Here is a 19126-nt window from a genome sequence, read left to right as displayed (position 1 = left end):
AATTAACTTAATCTAAATTAGGTGAGCCTTTCCTGAATTCATTTTCCTTCCATCTGCTCAAGTAATTGGGAATGTCTTAAGAAATTGTCTAAAAGTCAATGAAACTCTATAAATGGGGTCCAGCCTAGCCTCTGTCAAAGTACTTTTCTTCTTTTTATGACTATTATGCAATTTTTCTTACTGCTTCCTTACTTCATCCCTTAATACATTGCATTTTTTTGTTTATTTTTAGGAATAGCTATAGGAGAAAACGTTCCATTTAAGCAGTAAGTAGAAAAAAAAAATTTCACTACCTCAAAGAGCTTCTGGTGCATTTTGGCACGAATAAAAAGTATATTTTTCCTAGTTTCTATCAAATGGAAATATTTCTCTGACTTGACTTTTTAAAGTAGTTCAACTTTGATATCAATAAAAACTTGAGATTTGAAAATTCCAGTAAATGATATTCCAGGAAAATGCCCTCCAAGAGATAATCATAAGTTGTCTTTCAAAAATTTCTATACCTTCTCTGGGGTACTTAGCATTCATTTTTTTTAATGTTTTATTACATATTTTGATTTTTATATTATACTCACTTCCCAATTATCACTCCCTATTCTTACCAAGTAACATCATCCCATATGACAAAAAAAGGAAATATTTAAGTAAAACTTAGTAGTATATAGTATGAAACATCTTCGGCCTCTTAATCTGGAAAAATTATTTCCTTTACAGAATTCAGCGAGCAGATCTATGTAGTATCTGTGTACTTTATTAATATGCAGTTTAAATATGGAACAAAACAAAGTTTAAAATATTTTACTCTGGATTGCATGGAGGAAAATGCACAGAATTCACTTAACTTGAACAGTGATGAGTCCCAGATTTTCTCTGGTGGATGTTTCACTTTAAAATTTAAAAAATGTTGCATGATGGCTGTCAAGAGTGTGTTCTGACTTTTCCACATGTTCTCCCTTACTCTCAAGTGCATCTAAGGCTACATTATAGTCATACTGAGCTCTGGGCTTCCATAGTGTATTAGTGTTGCTATTTCCCTCCATTTACTGCTGTGGTGGTCTTTTGAGACCTTGTTTGCCATGATGAGAAAAATCTTCTATAATATTTACAATATGCTGGGGATATTGGTTTAGAGGTAGAAGGGAAGATGGTCAGTAGGACAGAGAGTAGTATTGGTGATTCACTTTTGGATAGAAATGCCTCTGCTGGACAGCTAGGTGGCTCAGTGGATAAATGCAGAAAGTGCTAGATGGGAGGTCCTGGGTTCAAATCTGGCCTCAGACATTTCCTAGCTATGTGACCTGGGGCAAGTCACTGTTAAGTTTGCTTAGCCCTAACCATCCTTCTGTTTCAGAACCTATACATAGTATTGATTTTAAGACAGAAGGTAAGAGGTTTTTTTCGTTGTTGTTTTTAAGGATATTTTATTTCATCAATTACATATAATAACAATTTTCCACATAAGTTTTCTAACATTATAAGATCCAAATTGTTTCCCTTCCCAGAGATGGTAAACAATTTGATCTGGGTAATACATGTCTTTATCATGTAAAATATATTTCCATACTGTTCATTGTTGTAAGAAAATACTCATTCCAAACCAAAATCCCAAAATAAAACCACAGTAAAACTAAGGTGGAAAGTCACATGCTTTGATCTGCATTCTGACTCCAATAGTTCTTTTTCTGGAAGGGGAGAGCATTCTTTGTCATAAACCCTTCAGAATTGTTCCAGATCATTGTATTGCTGGGAGTAGCTAAGTCTTTCACAGCTGGTCATTCCATATGCTATAACTATGTACAGTGTTTTCCTAGTTCTGCTTATTTCACTCTGCATCAATTCATGTAGGTCTTTCTCAGCTCTTTCTGAAATCATCCTGTTCATCATTCCTCATAGCACAATAGTATTCCATCTCCATCATATACTTCAATTTGTTCAGCCATTCCCCAAATGATGGACATCCCCTCAATTTCCAATTCTTTGTTACCACAAAAAGGACAGCTATACATATTTTTGTACAAATAGGTCCTTTCTCTTTTTTTTTTTTTTGGATCTTTTTGGGATATAGACCTATTATTAGTGGTATTACAGGATCCAAGGGTATATAGTTTTATATCCCTTTAGGCATAATTCCAAATTGCCCTCCAGAATAGAGACTTCTTGTTTTTTGTTTGTTTGTTTTTTTTTAAACAAGAAATTTCTCTGCTGAAGGTTCTGAGGCGAAAGGAACAGAAGCCACTGTAATCACTGGAGTTGACATGATAATGAATCACCATCTAAAAGAAACTGGCTTCACAAAAAACCCTTCCAAAAATATATTAAAAATTATGAAATCATTATCAGCTAGGCGGTACAGTGGGTGAAGCATGGGAGTCAGGAAGACTCATCTTCTTGAGTTCAAATCTGGGCTCTTACTAGTTGTGTGATCTTGGGCAGTTCATTTAACCCTGTTTGCCTTAGTTTCCTTATCTGTAAAATGAGCTGGAGAAGGAAATGGCAAACCACTTCTGTGTCCAAAAATACAAAGAAAACTCCAAATGGTGTCACAGAATCAGACATGACTGAAAATGATTGAACAATCAAAGTCAGATTTTATAAATAGAAGCCAGAAAGAGTAAAATCTTTTTTGATAGGAGCTGCAGAACAAATTAAACATATCCTTGTTAATCTAAAGGCATCATGGGTTTATTAGTTCTTTATGAGAATGGGATAATTTAATTTTTTTTTCTTTAAGAATGGTGTAGAAATGGAGAAATATTAAGAAATTTAGCTGACTCCTTTGGATCATCTCTTTGGATAACTGGCTTCTTTTTGTTACCTTTGCAACACCAGGATTTGACAGTCGATGTCATCTTGATCTTGATTAATTTTTTTAACCTCAATTTTTTTGGTATAGAGGATTTTTTAAAAAATGTAGATTGTCTAAAATAAAGTGCATTTAACCCTGCTTGAGAGAGAATTTCTATTGGTCTGATGTTTTAAAATGAATAATAATTTGTTACAATTAGTGTACTTCAAGGATCATTATAGAGATGTTCTGATCCTTGACCTAGGTTAATTTTCAACATAATTGTCTTTAGATAGACATTTATACAGTTGGCCGCTTGTGAAATTGTTAATCTTAATTCTGTCTGCTAGTTAAATCTGAATTGAATATCAGGAGACATAGCCATAAACATGTCAATAATATGAACTGAACCTTTCTACATTTCATTTCATCTATAACGTAAAGTAGAGTTAGATCTGAAGAGATTACCCAAACTGAATAAAAGGAACACAGGCCCCTTTCTTTCCTCTCCATGTTTAGTTGCTGTAGTAGAAATTCAGTGATTCACTCTTAACAAAAATTTTGCAGTCATATTATTACGTCTTGTAAATACCAATAATAGATGAATCTTCCAAAGGAAACACATAAAGTATGTGTGCATAAATATATGTATATACACATGCATATATACACATGTGTCTCTTACATCCATACATACATGCATACATAATGTATGTACTCCTGGAAAGTTTTTTACTGCCTACTTTTTTCATTTAACTTTTTTTTAAAAACTCTTAACTTCTGTGTATTGGCTCCTTGGTGGAAGAGTGGTAAGGGTGGGCAATGGGGGTCAAGTGACTTGCCCAGGGTCACACAGCTGGGAAGTGTCTGAGGCCAGATTTGAACCTAGGATCTCGCGTCTCTAGGCCTGACTCTCAATCCACTGAGCTACCCAGCTGCCCCTGCATTTAGCTTTTAATGCATGTTATGAATCTGAAAAAATATTTTTTTAAAAATGTAAAGGATAAAGTTGTTTTTATTTAATTTTTAGAGATAAAACACCAGAAGATAATCAGTGTGAGATCATTGGTGAGTATAAAAAAGTTGACTTCCTTACCATATGACTGTTTATCTGGATATATTGGATATAAGAAGAACTTGGAGTATGGGTATGAGGCATTATGTTGAGAACCTTCTTGCTCCTTATATTCAGTATGATGTGTAAACAACGATATTAATGATAGTCAGCTATTAATTCAGTATGTCCAGTTAAGCTTTCAAAGAAAATTTTGAAGGTATTTAGCCTATAGCTTTTTTAATATGCATAGATAAATTGGGGGGGCGGTGCTATTTAGTTATATTAGGAAGTAAAATTCCAGGGGCAACTGATTGGCTCAATGGATTGAGAACCAGACCTAGAGACAGAGGTTCTATGTTCAAATCTGACCTCAGACACTTCCTAGCTGTATAACTCAGGGCAAGTCATTAACCCCATTGCCTAGCCCCCTAATGCTCTTCTGCCTTAGAAACAATACACAGTATTTTTTCTAAGACAGAAGGTAAAGTTAAAAAGAAAAATTCCTAATAAAGAAGCTGAAAAGATATTAAGGTTATTATACTCATTTTTGCATTATACTTTGAAGTCTCTAAATTAAGATTCTGTGGTAAGAGGGAAGAAATTTCAGAAACTGTACACCAAGGAAAGATACTCTTCTCTGAGATTTAAAGTTGAAGACTAGTAGGAATATTCTATTTAACTTTAATTTTCTCTAATGACCTATAGAAAAAATGTCTAAAATAATTTAGCCCTTCAGTCATAAGTTCTTTTTGCTGAATAAAAATCAGTACTCTGGATTGCCCTTTGAAACACTGTCAGGATCAACTCCTGTATTCTAATCCCATTTTTGCCAGCAACTGCATAAATTTGGGTTAGTCATATCACCTCTCTAGGTCTCTCAGTTTCATCATCTGTAAAATAAGAGGCTTCAATTCTAAAGTCTATGAATATGATGTTTTGTTTTGTTGTAGCAGACTTCCAAGAGGAAATATGCTACTATAACTACAATGTAATTTATTTTTAATACTTTTTAAGAAGTTGTTGTATATCATACAGTGGAAAGGGTGCTAGATTTAGAGCCAGAAGAGCTGGGCCTGAATCTCATCTCTTCTACTTAGTACTTATGTGACCCTGGGCTTAATTTCTCTGGGCCCCTTATGGGACTATATCTATGATACAATATCTACTAAGATGTAAGTCAAAATGAAATACATAGATCAGTCATCACTGCTTTCTTTGTCTCTATGTCTTCATAAGCATATAATTTTGTGTGTGTGTAAACACATTTTATTTTTTCAGTTGGCAAACATTTCTCTCCCACCCCAGATACAAGAAGAAAAACAAATTCCTTGTAAGAGATATGTATAGTCAAGCAAAACATATTCTTTTTTAGCTTCATATAGGCCATGTCCAAAATGGCATGATTCATAAATCTTGGGCCCATTATCTCTCTGTTGGGAGTTGGAAGGCATGCTTCATCATCCGTCCTCTAGAATTGTGGTTGGTCACTGCATTGGTCACCAATTCAAAGTTGCTAGTCTTTATGATATTGTTACTGTATAAATTATTCTCTTGGTTCTGCTCACTTCACTGTGCATATGTCTTCCCAGATTTTTATGAAACTACCTCCCTTACATAATTTCTTACAATGTAATAATATTCTATTACATTTATATTCCATAGTTTGTTTAATTATTCCCCAAATGATAGATACTCTTTAGTTTCCAGTTCTTTGGTATAACAAAAATAGTTGCTGTAAATATTTATGTTCTTATAAGTCTTTTCCCTCTTTATTTAATTTCTTTGGGCCCAGACCAAACCTAGTATTATCACTGGGTTTAGTGTCAAAGGGTGCCTTTGGTGCCTTTTTGTGCATGGTTCCAAATTACTTTCTAGAATGGCTAATCTAGTCAATAAACCTTAAGCACCTACTGTGTGGTAGGCATTGTGCTAAGCACTAAGAATACAGTTAATTTTTTAAGAGTTCTTGCCCTTAGGGAGCTTACAATACAAAACAAAAGGAAGCAGGAAAGTTGGAAATGGGAATGGAAAAAGAGACAAGGGGAGAGGGGAGGTACCTGATTCTTATGAGCATCTTAAATCTTATAGTTGAAACCAGGCAGAGTAATGGATGTAAAAGGGGGTGAACTGAGAGCCCAGTTTTTGCCTTTTAAAAAGGAAGGCATTGGAATGAGTTTGATACTCACCTTCCAGCCCTCCAGTCATAAGGGAAAGGAGGTTAAGGGAAGGGGTGTCTGTCATCGTTTGAGTTAACAGCATGGTAGTTGAAGCCGTCCACGGACTCCACCAAGATTCCTAGTGGGTAGGACACTCAGAAAGGGGAACCAAGGACTGAGTGAAAATGGGTTATGGGTTAAGGACTAATGGAAAGAGAACATAAAACAAGAATAAAGACACATAGACATAGAAAGTTCTGGCATAAGGTAATCAGACAGCAAGTAAGCTCTGGTGGACAAGAGCTTCCATGGTTAGGAGCTCTGATGATCAAGATCTTCCATGGTTCAGAACTTCATCCTCAACTGCCATATAGCTACTTTTATTGGGGTTACAACAGTTATGGGGGGGGAAGGGGAGAGCCTAGTGGTCTGATATGTTAACATTATGAGTTAATCATCGTGAGATACAAACTGCCAGATTCTAAGACAATACCCAGATTATGAGTTCAATTAGGTGGAAGGTATCTAAGGTGTTTGATAGATATGTTAATTGATTGTTGTAGATAAAATATGGAGACTGAGATAACTGACCAGTCTTCCAAGAGTGTAGCCTTAGGGAAGGGCTAGGAATTTGGCAAGGTTGAGGTTCATTTTAACTCAAGGTTACTGAAATCAATCATAAGCGATACAAGAGTCAGTTTTTGAGCACTCTTAAAATAATATCACAATTAATGTATACCTGGATTGCTACAGTAATGAGTTTAGAAGTAATGAGCTTAACCTGGCAGGGGCATCTTTTTTCTTGGAATCCATTGGAGCAACAGATGTAAAGTAGCTAGAATAATTCATATATCTACCAGCAATGCCTCTTTTCTGGAAGCCCCTACAACATTTGTCATTTTCTTTTTTTTTTTTTTCCCCACTTTGCCAGTCTGATGGTTGTGAGGTGAAACTTTAGAGTTATTTTAATTTGCATTTCTCTAATTATTAATTATTTTGAGCATTTTAATTTTCATATGCATTTTGGTACCTTGGATTTATTCTTTTGAAAACTGTACTTATCCTTTGACCATTTGTCTACTGGGGAATGGCTCTTAAATATTTGAATCATTTCCTTATAAATCTTGGGCATTGACACCTTTATCAGAGAAACTTGCTACAAAGATTCTTCCCAGTTAACTATTTTCCTGTTAATTTTAACAGAAGGGCCAAGGCTAGGAGGTGAGATTCTTGACCTTTTATTGCTCTAGATTAGTGATGGGCAAACTTTTTAAAGAGGGGGCCAAAGGAAAGGAAATGCTCATCTGTCAGTCTGTTTCTAAGGCAACTCTTTCAAAGTTTCATTGTATTGTATCCTACTCATTGTATTCGTCAGATTAGGAATAATGTCACCTGGCAGATAGAACATTTCAGGGCGGGCCATAGTTTGCCCATCACTGCTCTAGGTCAGTGATAGCAAACCTTTTAGAGACTGTGTGCCCTGCTCCTCCTCCCCAAGACTGAATGCAGCTTCCTCCACTTTATTCCAGACAAGGTTGGGGAATGGCCCAGGCACTCTGCTTAGGGGACAGAGAGGCATATGTGGAAAGGAAGGGGGAAAGGGAGTGGCTTCAACACTCCACTCAGGGAAGGGAGTAAATGCTTCCATTGGGCTGCTAGGCAGAGGGACAGGGAGGCATGGTAGAAAGGGGAAAGGGAGCAGCTCTGCCCAACTAAGTCCCTCTACCTAACACATGCCAAAAGTTTGCCACCACAGATCTAGATGAATTTCACTGTGATTTTCTAGCTATGTAAGTCTGATAAGATATGGCACCAAATAAGAAAATTAACCCAAGTAATATTGTATTGGTTCAGTTTACCCATCAGCAATGAATATTTCTCTAGTTTAGGTCTGTCTTTATTTCTGTTAGTGTTTTATAGTTAATATAGTCTTGTGTAACTTGAGAGGTAGACTTTCAAGTACTTTGTATATTATATAGTTATTTTAAATGGAATTTCTCTATCTCTTCCTGCAGATTTTTGTTAGTAATATATCAAAATGCAGAATATGTATTTATTTTTATATTCTGCAACTTTGCTGAAAAGTTATTTCAACTAATTTTTAGTTTACTCTCTAGGATTCTCTAATTAAACCATCATATCATCTGCTAAAAGTGATCATTTCATTTCCTTTTTGCCTCTTCTTTCAATTTCTTTTTCATGATATTGCTATAGCTAGTAATTCTAGTTCTTTATCAAATAATAATGTCATAATGGATATCTTTCTTTCACCCTGATATTGTTTATCCCTATCACATATCCCTATCCCTTATTATATATTCCTGTCACATATAGGCACTATTTCTTAAAATAACAAAAGATCCATAATTCTTATACCTTTTAGTATTTTTAATACAAATAGATATTGTATTTTGTCAAAAGCTATTTCTGCATTTGTTGATCATGATGATCATGATTTTTATTATTCTTATTAATACAATCAATTATGCTATAGTTTTTCTTTTTTCCAATTATTTTCTCACATGCATTTAAAATTTTTTGAGGTCTGAATTCTCTCCATTCCTCCCGCCCCTCCTCCACCCATTGAGAAGGCAAGAAATGTGATATCCATTATACACTGAAATCATGAAAAGCATATTTCCATATTAGCCATGTTGAAAAAAAAAGAGAAGAGAAATAAAATTTTAAAATCATGTTTCAGAGGGGCTACTAGGTGGCTCAGTGGATTAAGAGCCAGGAGACAAGAGGTCCTAGGTTCAACTCTGGCCTCACTTCCCAGCTGTGTGACCCTGGACAAATGACTTTTAAACACCATTACTTAGCTTTTGCTTCTCTTCTGCCTTGGAACCAATACACAGTATTGACTCTAAGATACAAGATAATGGTTTATTAAGGGGGAAAAAATCATGTTTCAATCTGCATGTTTCAAACTGACTTCATCAGTTCTCTCTCTGCAGGAGGATAGCGTTTTTCAAAAGTCCTACAGAATTGTCTTGAATCATTGTATTGAGCAAAAGAGCTAAGTCATTCACAGTATGTGAATGCTGTTACTGTATACAATGTTCTTCTGGTTCTGCTCACTTCGTTTTGTATCAGTTCATATAAGTCTTTCCGGGACTTACATGTTTTTTCTAAAAATATGCTGCCTGTTATTTCTTGTAGTATATCACAATCACATACCACAACTCGTTCATCCATTCCCCAGTTAATGGTCATCTCCTCAATTTCTACCAAAAAGGAAAAAGAACTGCTGTAAATGTTGTTGTACAAATGGCCCTTTTTCTTTGATCTCTTTGGGATACAGACTTAGTAGCAATTTTTCTGGGTTAAAGGGTATAATGGCTTTATGTCCTTTGATTATAATTCCATATTGTTTTCTAGACTGATTATACTATGTATGAAATTCTTATGTTAGTTTTCAGAGGGGATTTGGGCTATAGTTTTCCCTCTTTGTTTTGACTTTCCTGGTGTAAGTATTAAAATTATATTTATTACATGGAAATTGGTAGCATCCCTTCAATTCCTATATTTTTACAAAACAGCATGTGATATTGGAATTACTCATCCTTTAACAGAATTTATTTGTTAATCCTTCTGGTACTAACTTTTTTTCCCCTAAGATTGGATTATTGAAATTCTCTGTTCCTTTTTCTGTTGTAAATATTCATCAATTTCTCTTAAGTTGTTGGTTTTATTTGACATAAAATCAGGCAAAACAATTTATAATATGGCCTTTTAATTTTATTTTTATTATGAACTTAAACACCTCAAAAGTTACATACACAGCAGAACACAGAAAGAGAACTGTATATGAAACTCTGAATCCTCATTTTATACTGCTTGCTATATATACAATGTTAGGGTCTGAATGGATGACCGCCCAAGGAACACACGGAAACAATAAAATCCAAACAAAGGGAAATCTTTATTTCTAGTGCGTGCTAGGGGAGCTCAGCAAGAGAGATCTGGGTGGGGCATAGTCAAGAGTAAAGATTATATACGTTTGGGGTGGGGGGAAACTCAGGGGGTAGCGGGTAAGATGGAGGGTGTTGGCCGACTCAGGGGCACCCTGTAGTTCTTGAAGTGGAACTTCTGTAGCCTTTGTAGTTAGTGGGTTTTGGCTGTTTCCCTAAGCATGTAGGGTTTTTATGCTACATTTGGGAGCCTAATGAACACCCTGTTGTTAGTGACTGTGGATTTCTCTAAGACATCCTGACCTGTTAGTAACTTTGGGTTTCTCGGAGCCATCCTGATCGTGGAGACCCTAGCTTGTGTTTGCTTGTGGTTGCTTAGTTTCTGTGTCATAACTTTGGGGTTCTACAACATTTATATAGACTTTCATGTTACTTTCAAAACTGTCCTCTTGTCTGAACTTCCTTCTATTGCCTTTTGTGCATTTAGAGAAATGTTTCAATTGCCATCTTTTTCTTTCTTTCTTTTTTTTTGTTGTAGCACAATTGCATACCCTTTTCCCCTTTCCCCAGTTAAAAACTATGAAAAAGAAAAAAAAAATATCCTGAAACAAGTATAATGAAACAAACCAAATCAACATGGTGACCATGTTCAAAATATTTTATCTCTTTCTGCATTCTGAATCCATCTTCTCTCAGGAGATGAATAACATACTTCATTGAATCAGAGTTAGTTATTGCATTGATCAGAACTCATAAGTCTTTAAGGTTCTTTTTCTTTACAATATTAGTTATGTAAATTATTCTTCTTATTCTGCTTGTTTCAATCTGTATCAGTTCATAATGCTCAGAATTCTCTGAAGTTGTCTCTTTCACCATTTCTTAAGATAACGGTAATATCCTGTTACATTCATATAACAAAATTTGTTCAACCATTCCCTGAGGGGCACTATTTATTAGATTCTAATTCCTTGCTTTTTTTTTTTTTTTACACTTCTTCAACTAGATAAAACAGTGGATATATTGCTGAAATTGGAATTAGGAAGTTCACATCATGCCTCAGACACTTACTAGATGTGTGACTCTGGGCAAGTCACTTAACCTGTTTGCCTTAATTTCCTCATCTGTAAAATGGAGATAATTATGAGCATGATTGTTATGAGCATCACATGAGATAATTATAAACACATTTTGCATAGGTCCTGGCACACAATAAGCTTTGTATAAATGTTAACTATTATTGTTTTGCTTGCCACTATTCCCTCCCTTTTATTATCTTCCCTCTTCAACCCCTCCATCCTTATCCTTGATTTTTCTTTCTGTTGTTTTTAATGTATTTCTATGCCACATTATTCATATGTTTGTGTGCTTAACTTTTTCTTATCCATCTCATATAAAAATGAAGTTCATCAGATTCATGGTCGTCCCACTCATGATTTCTTCCATTTTTGTGTCCTCTTTATTCCATCCCCCTTATTGCTCTATTCCCCATGAATATTTTTTGCCCTTTCTTCTCTTTCCCCTTTTCATATCCATAGAACAGAACAAGTCCACTTCAAGTCTTCTGTTTTTCTTATCTAGATCCCTCAATACACTTTGAAGATATTAAGATTCTAAAGGAACACTTGTTTCCTTTTCTTTTATTAGAATGTTAGCATAGTTTCATCATATAGCCTCTTTGAGTTGCTTGAGTAAATGTTCCTTTCTAGGGTTATCTTGATTTTCATGCTTATATTTCAACACAATCTCTGTTCTCATCAGAAATACTTGAAAGTCATCTATTCCACTAAAAATTCACTTTTTCCCCTTGTAAAATTATGCTCAATTTTTCAATTTATTTTTGGTTGTAAGCCTACCTTTTTGACTTTTAGAATATTATTTTCTTTTTTTTAATTTTTTTTAAATAATTTTTTATTTTTAGAAAAAATTTCCCTGGTTACATAAGTCATGTTTTTACTTTAACCTCCCCCCCCCCCCCATAGCTAATTCGCATTTCCACTGGTGTGGTCAGTCAAGACTTATTTACACATTATTGATAGTTACATGGCTGTGGTCTTTTCACGTCTACATCCCCAATCATGTTCTCATCAACCCAAATGTCCACGCAGTTGTTTCTCTTCTGTGTTTCTACTCCTGCAGTTCTTCCTCTGAATGTGGATAGTGTTCCTTTCCATAAATCCCTCCAAATTGTCTTGGGTCATTGCATTACTGCTAGTGCAGATGTCCATTACATTCGATTTTACCATAATATATCAGTCTCTGTGTACAATGTTCTTCTGGCTCTGCTCCTTTCACTGCATCAATTCCTAGAGGTCTTTCCAGTTCACATGGAATTCCTCCAGTTTATTATTCCTTTGAGCACAATAGTATTCCATCACCAACATATACCACAATTTGTTCAGCCATTCCCCAATTGAAGGACATACCCTTGCTTTCCAGTTTTTTGCCACCACAAAGAGCGCTGCTATAAATATTTTTGTGCAAGTCTGTTTATCTATGATCTCTTTGGGATACAAACCCAGCAATGGTATGGCTGGATCAAAGGACAGGCATTCTTTTATTGCTCTTTGGGCATAATTCCAAATTGCCCTCCAGAATGGTTGGATTAGTTCACAACTCCACCAGCAATGCATTAACGTCCCAATTTTGCCACATCCCCTCCAACATTCATTACTTTCCCCTGCTATCATTTTAGCCAATCTGCTAGGCGTGAGGTGGTACCTCAGAGTTGTTTTGATTTGCATTTCTCTAATTATTAAAGATTTAGAACACTTTCTCATGTGCTTATTGATACTTTTGATTTCTTTATCTGAAAATTGCCTATTCATGTCCCTTGCCCATTTATTAATTGGGGAATGGCTTGATTTTTTGTACAATTGATTTAGCTCCTTGTATATTTGAGTAATTAGACCTCTGTCAGAATTTTTTGTTATAAAGATTTTTTTCCCAGTTTGTTGTTTCCCTTCTGATTTTGGTTGCATTGTTTTCTCTTATACAAAAACTTTTTAATTTAATAAAATCAAACTTATTTATTTTACATTTTGTAATTTTCTCTAACTCTTGTTTGGTTTTAAAATCTTTCCTTTCCCAGAGATCTGACAAGTATACTATTCTGTGTTCACCTAATTTACTTATAGTTTCCTTCTTTATATTCAAGTCTTTCACTCATTCTGAATATATCTTGGTGTATGGTGTGAGATGTTGATCTAAACCTAATCTCTCCCATATTGTTTTCCAATTTTCCCAGCAGTTTTTGTCAAATAGTGGATTTTTTGTCCCAAAAGTTGGGCTCTTTGGGTTTATCATACACTGTCTTGCTGACATCCCTTACCCCAAGTCTATTCCACTGATCCTCCCTTCTATCTCTTAGCCAGTACCATATTGTTTTGATGACAGTTGCTTTATAGTATAGCTTAATATCTGGTACTGCTAAGCCACCTTCCTTCATGGTTTTTTCATTATTTCCCTTGATATTCTTGATCTTTTGTTCTTCCAAATAAACTTTGTTATAGTTTTTTCTAATGTAGTAAAAAATGTTTTTGGTAGTTTGATAGGTATGGCACTAAATAAGGAAATTAATTTGGGTAGAATGTTCATTTTTATTATGTTAGCTCATCCTACCCATGAGCATTCAATGTTTTTCCAATTGTTTAGATCTAGTTTTATTTTTTTGGAAAGTGTTTTGTAGTTATGTTCGTATAATTCCTGTATTTGTTTTGGTAGATAGATTCCTAAGTATTTTATATTGTCTAGGGTGATTTTAAATGGTGTTTCTCTTTCTACCTCTTGCTGCTCTAATGTGTTGGAAATATATAGAAATACTGATGATTTATGTGCATTTATTTTGTATCCTGCAACTTTGCTAAAGTTGTTGATTATTTCTACTAACTTTTTAGTTGATTCTCTAAGATTTTTTAAGTAGACCATCATATCTGCAAAGAGTGATAGCTTAGTCTCTTCCTTGCCTATTTTAATACCTTCAATTTCTTTTTCTTCTCTAATTGCTACTGCTAGTTTCTCTAGTACAATGTTAAATAAAAGAGGGGATAATGGGCATCCTTGTTTCACACCTGATCTTATTGGAAAGGCTTCTAATTTATCCCCATTGCATATGATGCTTGTTGATGGTTTAAGATATATACTGTTTATTATTTTTAGGAAAGAACCTTCTATTCCTATACTTTCTAGTGTTTTCAATAGGAATGGGTGTTGTATTTTGTCAAAGGCTTTTTCAGCATCTATTGAGATAATCATGTGATTTTTGTTTGTTAGACTGTTGATATGGTCAATTATGTGGATGTTTTTCCTAATGTTGAACCATCCTTGCATGCCTGGTATAAATCCCACCTGATCATGATGAATAACCCTCTTTATCACTCGCTGGAGTCTTTTTGCTAGTATTCTATTTAAGATTTTTGCATCTATGTTCTTTAAGGAGATTCGTCTATAGTTTTCTTTCTCTGTTTTTGATCTGCCTGGCTTTGGAATCAGTACCATATTTGTGTCATAAAAGGAGTTTGGTAAGATTCCTTCTTTGATTATTATATCAAATAATTTGTATAGTATTGGGATTAATTGTTCTTTGAATGTTTGATAGAATTCACTTGTGAATCCATCAGGCCCTGGTGATTTTTTCTTAGGGAGTTCTTTAATGGCCTGTTCAATTTCTTTTTCTGATATTGGATTATTTAAGTATTCTATTTCTTCTGCTGTTAATCTAGGCAATTTATATTTTTGCAAATATTCATCCATATCACCTAGATTGTTAAATTTATTACTATATAATTGGGCGAAATAGTTTTTAATGATTGCCTTAACTTCCTCTTCATTAGAGGTGAGGTCTCCTTTTTCATCTTGATACTATTAATTTGGTTTTCTTCTTTCCTTTTTTTAATTAGATTAACCAATACTTTGTCAATTTTATCTGTTTTTTTCAAAATACCAGCTTCTGGTCTTATTTATTAATTCAATAGTTCTTTTACTTTCAATTTTATTAATTTCTCCTTTGATTTTTAGTATTTCTAATTTAGTTTTCATCTGAGGATTTTTAATTTGTTCATTTTCTATTTTTTTTAAGTTGCATGCGCAATTCATTAACCTCTGCCGTCCCTAATTTGTTAATATATGCACTCAGTGATATAAATTTTCCTCTTAGAACTGCTTTGGCTGCATCCCATAAGTTTGGGTAAGATGTCTCATCATTGTCATTGTCTTCAATGAAATTATTAATTGTTTCTGTGATTTGTTCTTTCACTAAATTATTTTGGAGAATCATATTATTTAATTTCCAATTAGTTTTTGGTTTGCCTCTCCATGTATTCTTACTAATAACTATTTTTATTGCATTATGATCTGAGAAGATTACATTTATTATTTCTGCTTTTTTGCATTTGTTTGCCATGTTTCTGTGCCCTATTACATGGTCTATCTTTGTGAATGTTCCATGTACTGCTGAAAAGAAGGTATATTCCTTTTTTTCTCTATATTTCTCCAAATATCTATTAACTCAAATTTTTCTAGGGTTTCGTTCACCGCTCTTATCTATTTCTTATTTATTTTTTTGGTTTGATTTATCTAGTTATGATAGGGGAAGGTTCAGGTCTCCCACTAGTATGGTTTTGCTATCTATTTCATCCTTGAGCTCCATTAGCTTCTCCTTTAGAAATTTGGAAGCTATTCTGTTTGGTGCATACATATTGAGTACTGATATTTCTTCATTGTTTATACTGCCTTTTATTAGGATGTAGTAACCTTCCCTGTCTCTTTTAACCTTATCTATTTTTACTTTGGCTCTGTCAGAGATCATGATAGCCACCCCTGCCTTCTTTTTCTCATTTGAAGCCCAAAAGATTTTGCTGCATCCTCTCATTTTCATTCTATGTCTGTCTGTCTGTCTAATATGTGTTTCTTGTAAACAACATATGGTTGGGTTTTGGTTTCTAATCCACTCTGCTATTTGCTTCCCTTTTATGGGTGAGTTCATCCCATTCACATTCAGAGTTATAATTATCAACTCTGCATTCCCAGACATTTTGATTCTCTCTCCTAGTCCTGTTCTTTCTTCTTTCACTGTTTCCTTCTGTACCAGTGTTTTGTTTTTAATCAGTTCCTATAATCCCCTCCCTTATTGTACTTCCCTTTCTCCCCCCTCCCTTCTTATTCCCCTCTTATTATTCTTTAAAGCCATGCGGTACTCCCCCCCAAGCCCTCTCCCTCCCTAGTATTGCTTCCCTCCCCACCAGTCCCTTTGTTACCCTTCTACTTCTCTATAGGGCATGAATCAATTTTCTGCCCCTTTGGATCTGATTGTTCTTCTCTAAGTTGATTTCAGTGCACTTAAGTATTGAATATTCCCTCTCTCTAACCTCTTTACCCTTACAATGTATTGTTATTTTTCCCCTGTTGATCCCATGTGCTTCTTTATGGAATATAAATTTATTCATTTTTGTTTGCTTTCCTTTTTTCTTATTGTTATCTTCTTCCCCCCTAGTTTTGTATATATTTATACATACATACATACATATGTACATACATATGTACATACATACATACATATATCTCTTGACATTTCATCCTATACAGTTAGTTGCTGTTCCCTCTATGTAAACTAATTCTAGTTACCTTGTTGGTAATAATAATTTTTAATATTTGCCAATACCTTCTTTTCTTCTTGGGATATTGTAGTATACAGAATTGGGGTCATATAGTTTTTTCTAGCTTTGGCTGAGTTCCAAAAGCTGTTAGAGGTTTAGAATCTTGAGGAAAAGCAGTTGACTGGATCTTCCGTAGAGGGAGGTGGTTAATGAGCGAGCTGCTTTGATTACCTAGCTTTAATATTGAAATTTAGCCTAGCTTTGATATATTTACTTAAGAAATTATTATTTTAGATAAACCCTTTATATCTTCCTTTCCTAATACCACCCTGCCTTCCCTCCCTTACCTTATAAGTTGTGAAGTTAATAAGGAGAGTAATTAGAGAGGAGTTAAATCTGTGAAGAGTTATCTAATTGACAGCATTAGTTATAGTTAGTGAAATCATCATTTATTCCCTTTAGATAGCCATAGCATTTTGTAAAGTGAGTTTAAAGGCAGGTCCTTACTCAGACTCCATCTTTACTTCCCTTCCCCCACCTGAGGTTCCTGAGACAACTGATAGGGCTTTCCTTTGATCCACCTTCCTAACAAACATCCTTCAAACAAAATAAACCCTTTTGTGTTTCAATAGCCCTCTTAGTGTAATTTATCTTTTAGTTATCAAGAGGGAAGAAGAGGGAAAGAGACAACATACTCTGGGCTTAGAGGGAAGCTGGGGCATCCATCTTGAAGGAAGGTGTTACTTCAAAATAGGTCCCTTCCTGTGAAATTAACTAAAGCCTGTTTGTTAATTTCAGTCTAGTCTATTTCCCTCAGCTTGTGTTTGAGTCTAAGTCCCAGTCTATAAGCCTGCTGTGTTTGTCTGTTTAGTTTAACTTCTCTTCTCCCTAAAAGATCTGTTTCCCTTCTGTGTTATACTCCTGACTTCAGTCCTATTATACCCTGAATCTCCTTTAATCACAGCCTACCTGAAACCGAGATTACCCACTTAGCAAGTCTCCAACATCCTCCTTTCAATTTCCCTTATCCCAAACACCTTTCGTCAAATTACCCACGTAACATTCTGGCGAGCCAAGTCATACGAAACCTATCTTCTGAAGAAAAGAAAAAGAAAATGAATTGCACAAGATTGATTTTTATATTAAGCGGTCTATCGCTGCTTATTTGGTCTTTTATGCAGGGAATGTGTGCATTTTGGCTGGTAAAAGTACCAAACATGATACAACAATTAATTGAAATCTACGACTATTATAAATGGTTTGCATTCACTTTAGCTGAATGCATATGCTTCATTCCAAAAGCAGTGGCAATTGTTCTGGCTCTATGGCATTTTTTGGCAATTTTAAAAGCAGTCCTGACTCATCTGTTTAACTATTATAAGGCATCTGATTCAAAACAAGAAAATGATAACAAGGAACTAGTTGAGAACATAAAACTACTGTTCCAAGTGTTGAGGCAATTACGTGAAGGGAATGAACTCAATAAACATATCATCTTACAACTTGAAATTGTAGAATCAAAATTTTTTGGGAAAAAGGAAACAGAGAAAGATCAACCAATACAGAATGCAGTGGTCTCTGTCCTACCAATAGTAGACAGGACTATTGTGCAACCTGGAGAGGGGGTGGTGCATGTCAAAATATACATTGATTGAATTTGATGTGTCCCTTAAAGAAAAGAATTTTTTTTCTCCTCCCCCCCATTCTCTTAATTACCTTATGTTGATTCTCTTGAGTTCTGGGTTTGGGCAGCAAACTCTGTTTAAGTCCGGTTTTTTCTTTCTTTCTTTCTTTTTTTAACATTTATTAATATTCATTTTTAACATGTTTACATGCTTCATGCCCCTACTTTCCCCTTCACCCCCCCGCTATCCCCCTACCAATGGCCGACGCACATTTCCACTGGTTGTAACATGTGTCCTTGTTCAGGGCCTATTTCCAAATTGTTGTTAGTTGCATTGGTGTGGTCGTTTCGAGTCTACATCCCCAATCATGTCCGCCCCAACCCATGCGTTCCAGCAATTGTTTATCTTCTATGTTTCCTCTCCTGCAGTTCTTCCTCTGAATGTGTGTAGCGTTCTTTACCATAAATCCCTAAGAGATGTCTTGTGTCTTTGCATTGCTGCTGATATAGAAGTCCATTGCATTCGATTTTACCACAGTATATCAGTCTCTGTGTATAGTGTTCTTCTGGCTCTGCTCCTTTTGCTCTGCATCAGTTCCTGGAGGTCTTTCCAGTTCACCTGGAACTCCTCTAGTTTATTATTCCTTTTAGCCAATAGTATTCCATCACCAGCATATACCACAATTTGTTCAGCCATTCCCCAATTGAAGGACATACCCTCCTTTTCCAGTTCTTTCCCACCACGAAAAACGCAGCTATAAATATTTTCATACAAGTCTGTTTATCTATGATCTCTTTGGGGTACAAACCCAATAATGGTATCGCTGGATCAAAGGGTAGGCATTCTTTTATAGCCCTTTGAGCATAGTTCCATATTGCCAGCCAGAATGGTTGTATCATTTCACAACTCCACCAGCAATGCATTAATGTCCCAATTTTGCCACATCCCCTCCAGCATTCATTACTCTCCCCTTCTTTCATTTTAGCCAATCTGCTAGGT

General features: G+C 35.1%; 1 protein-coding gene across 1 annotated transcript in view; it reads left to right on the top strand.

Moving 5' to 3' along the window:
* The window catches only part of KNL1 (kinetochore scaffold 1), a 118908-nt gene that overhangs the window by 22550 nt on the left and 77232 nt on the right, over positions 1-19126 (top strand). Inside the window, exons 7-8 of the mRNA XM_044660027.1 lie at positions 233-266; positions 3816-3853. Coding sequence (XP_044515962.1) covers positions 233-266; positions 3816-3853 — 72 coding nt within the window. The remainder of the gene's footprint in view (positions 1-232; positions 267-3815; positions 3854-19126) is intronic.

This window comes from Gracilinanus agilis, chromosome 2 (assembly GCF_016433145.1).
Source record: "Gracilinanus agilis isolate LMUSP501 chromosome 2, AgileGrace, whole genome shotgun sequence".
NCBI classification, from domain to species: Eukaryota; Metazoa; Chordata; class Mammalia; order Didelphimorphia; family Didelphidae; genus Gracilinanus; species Gracilinanus agilis.
This window is presented reverse-complemented; position numbering and strand designations above follow the sequence as displayed.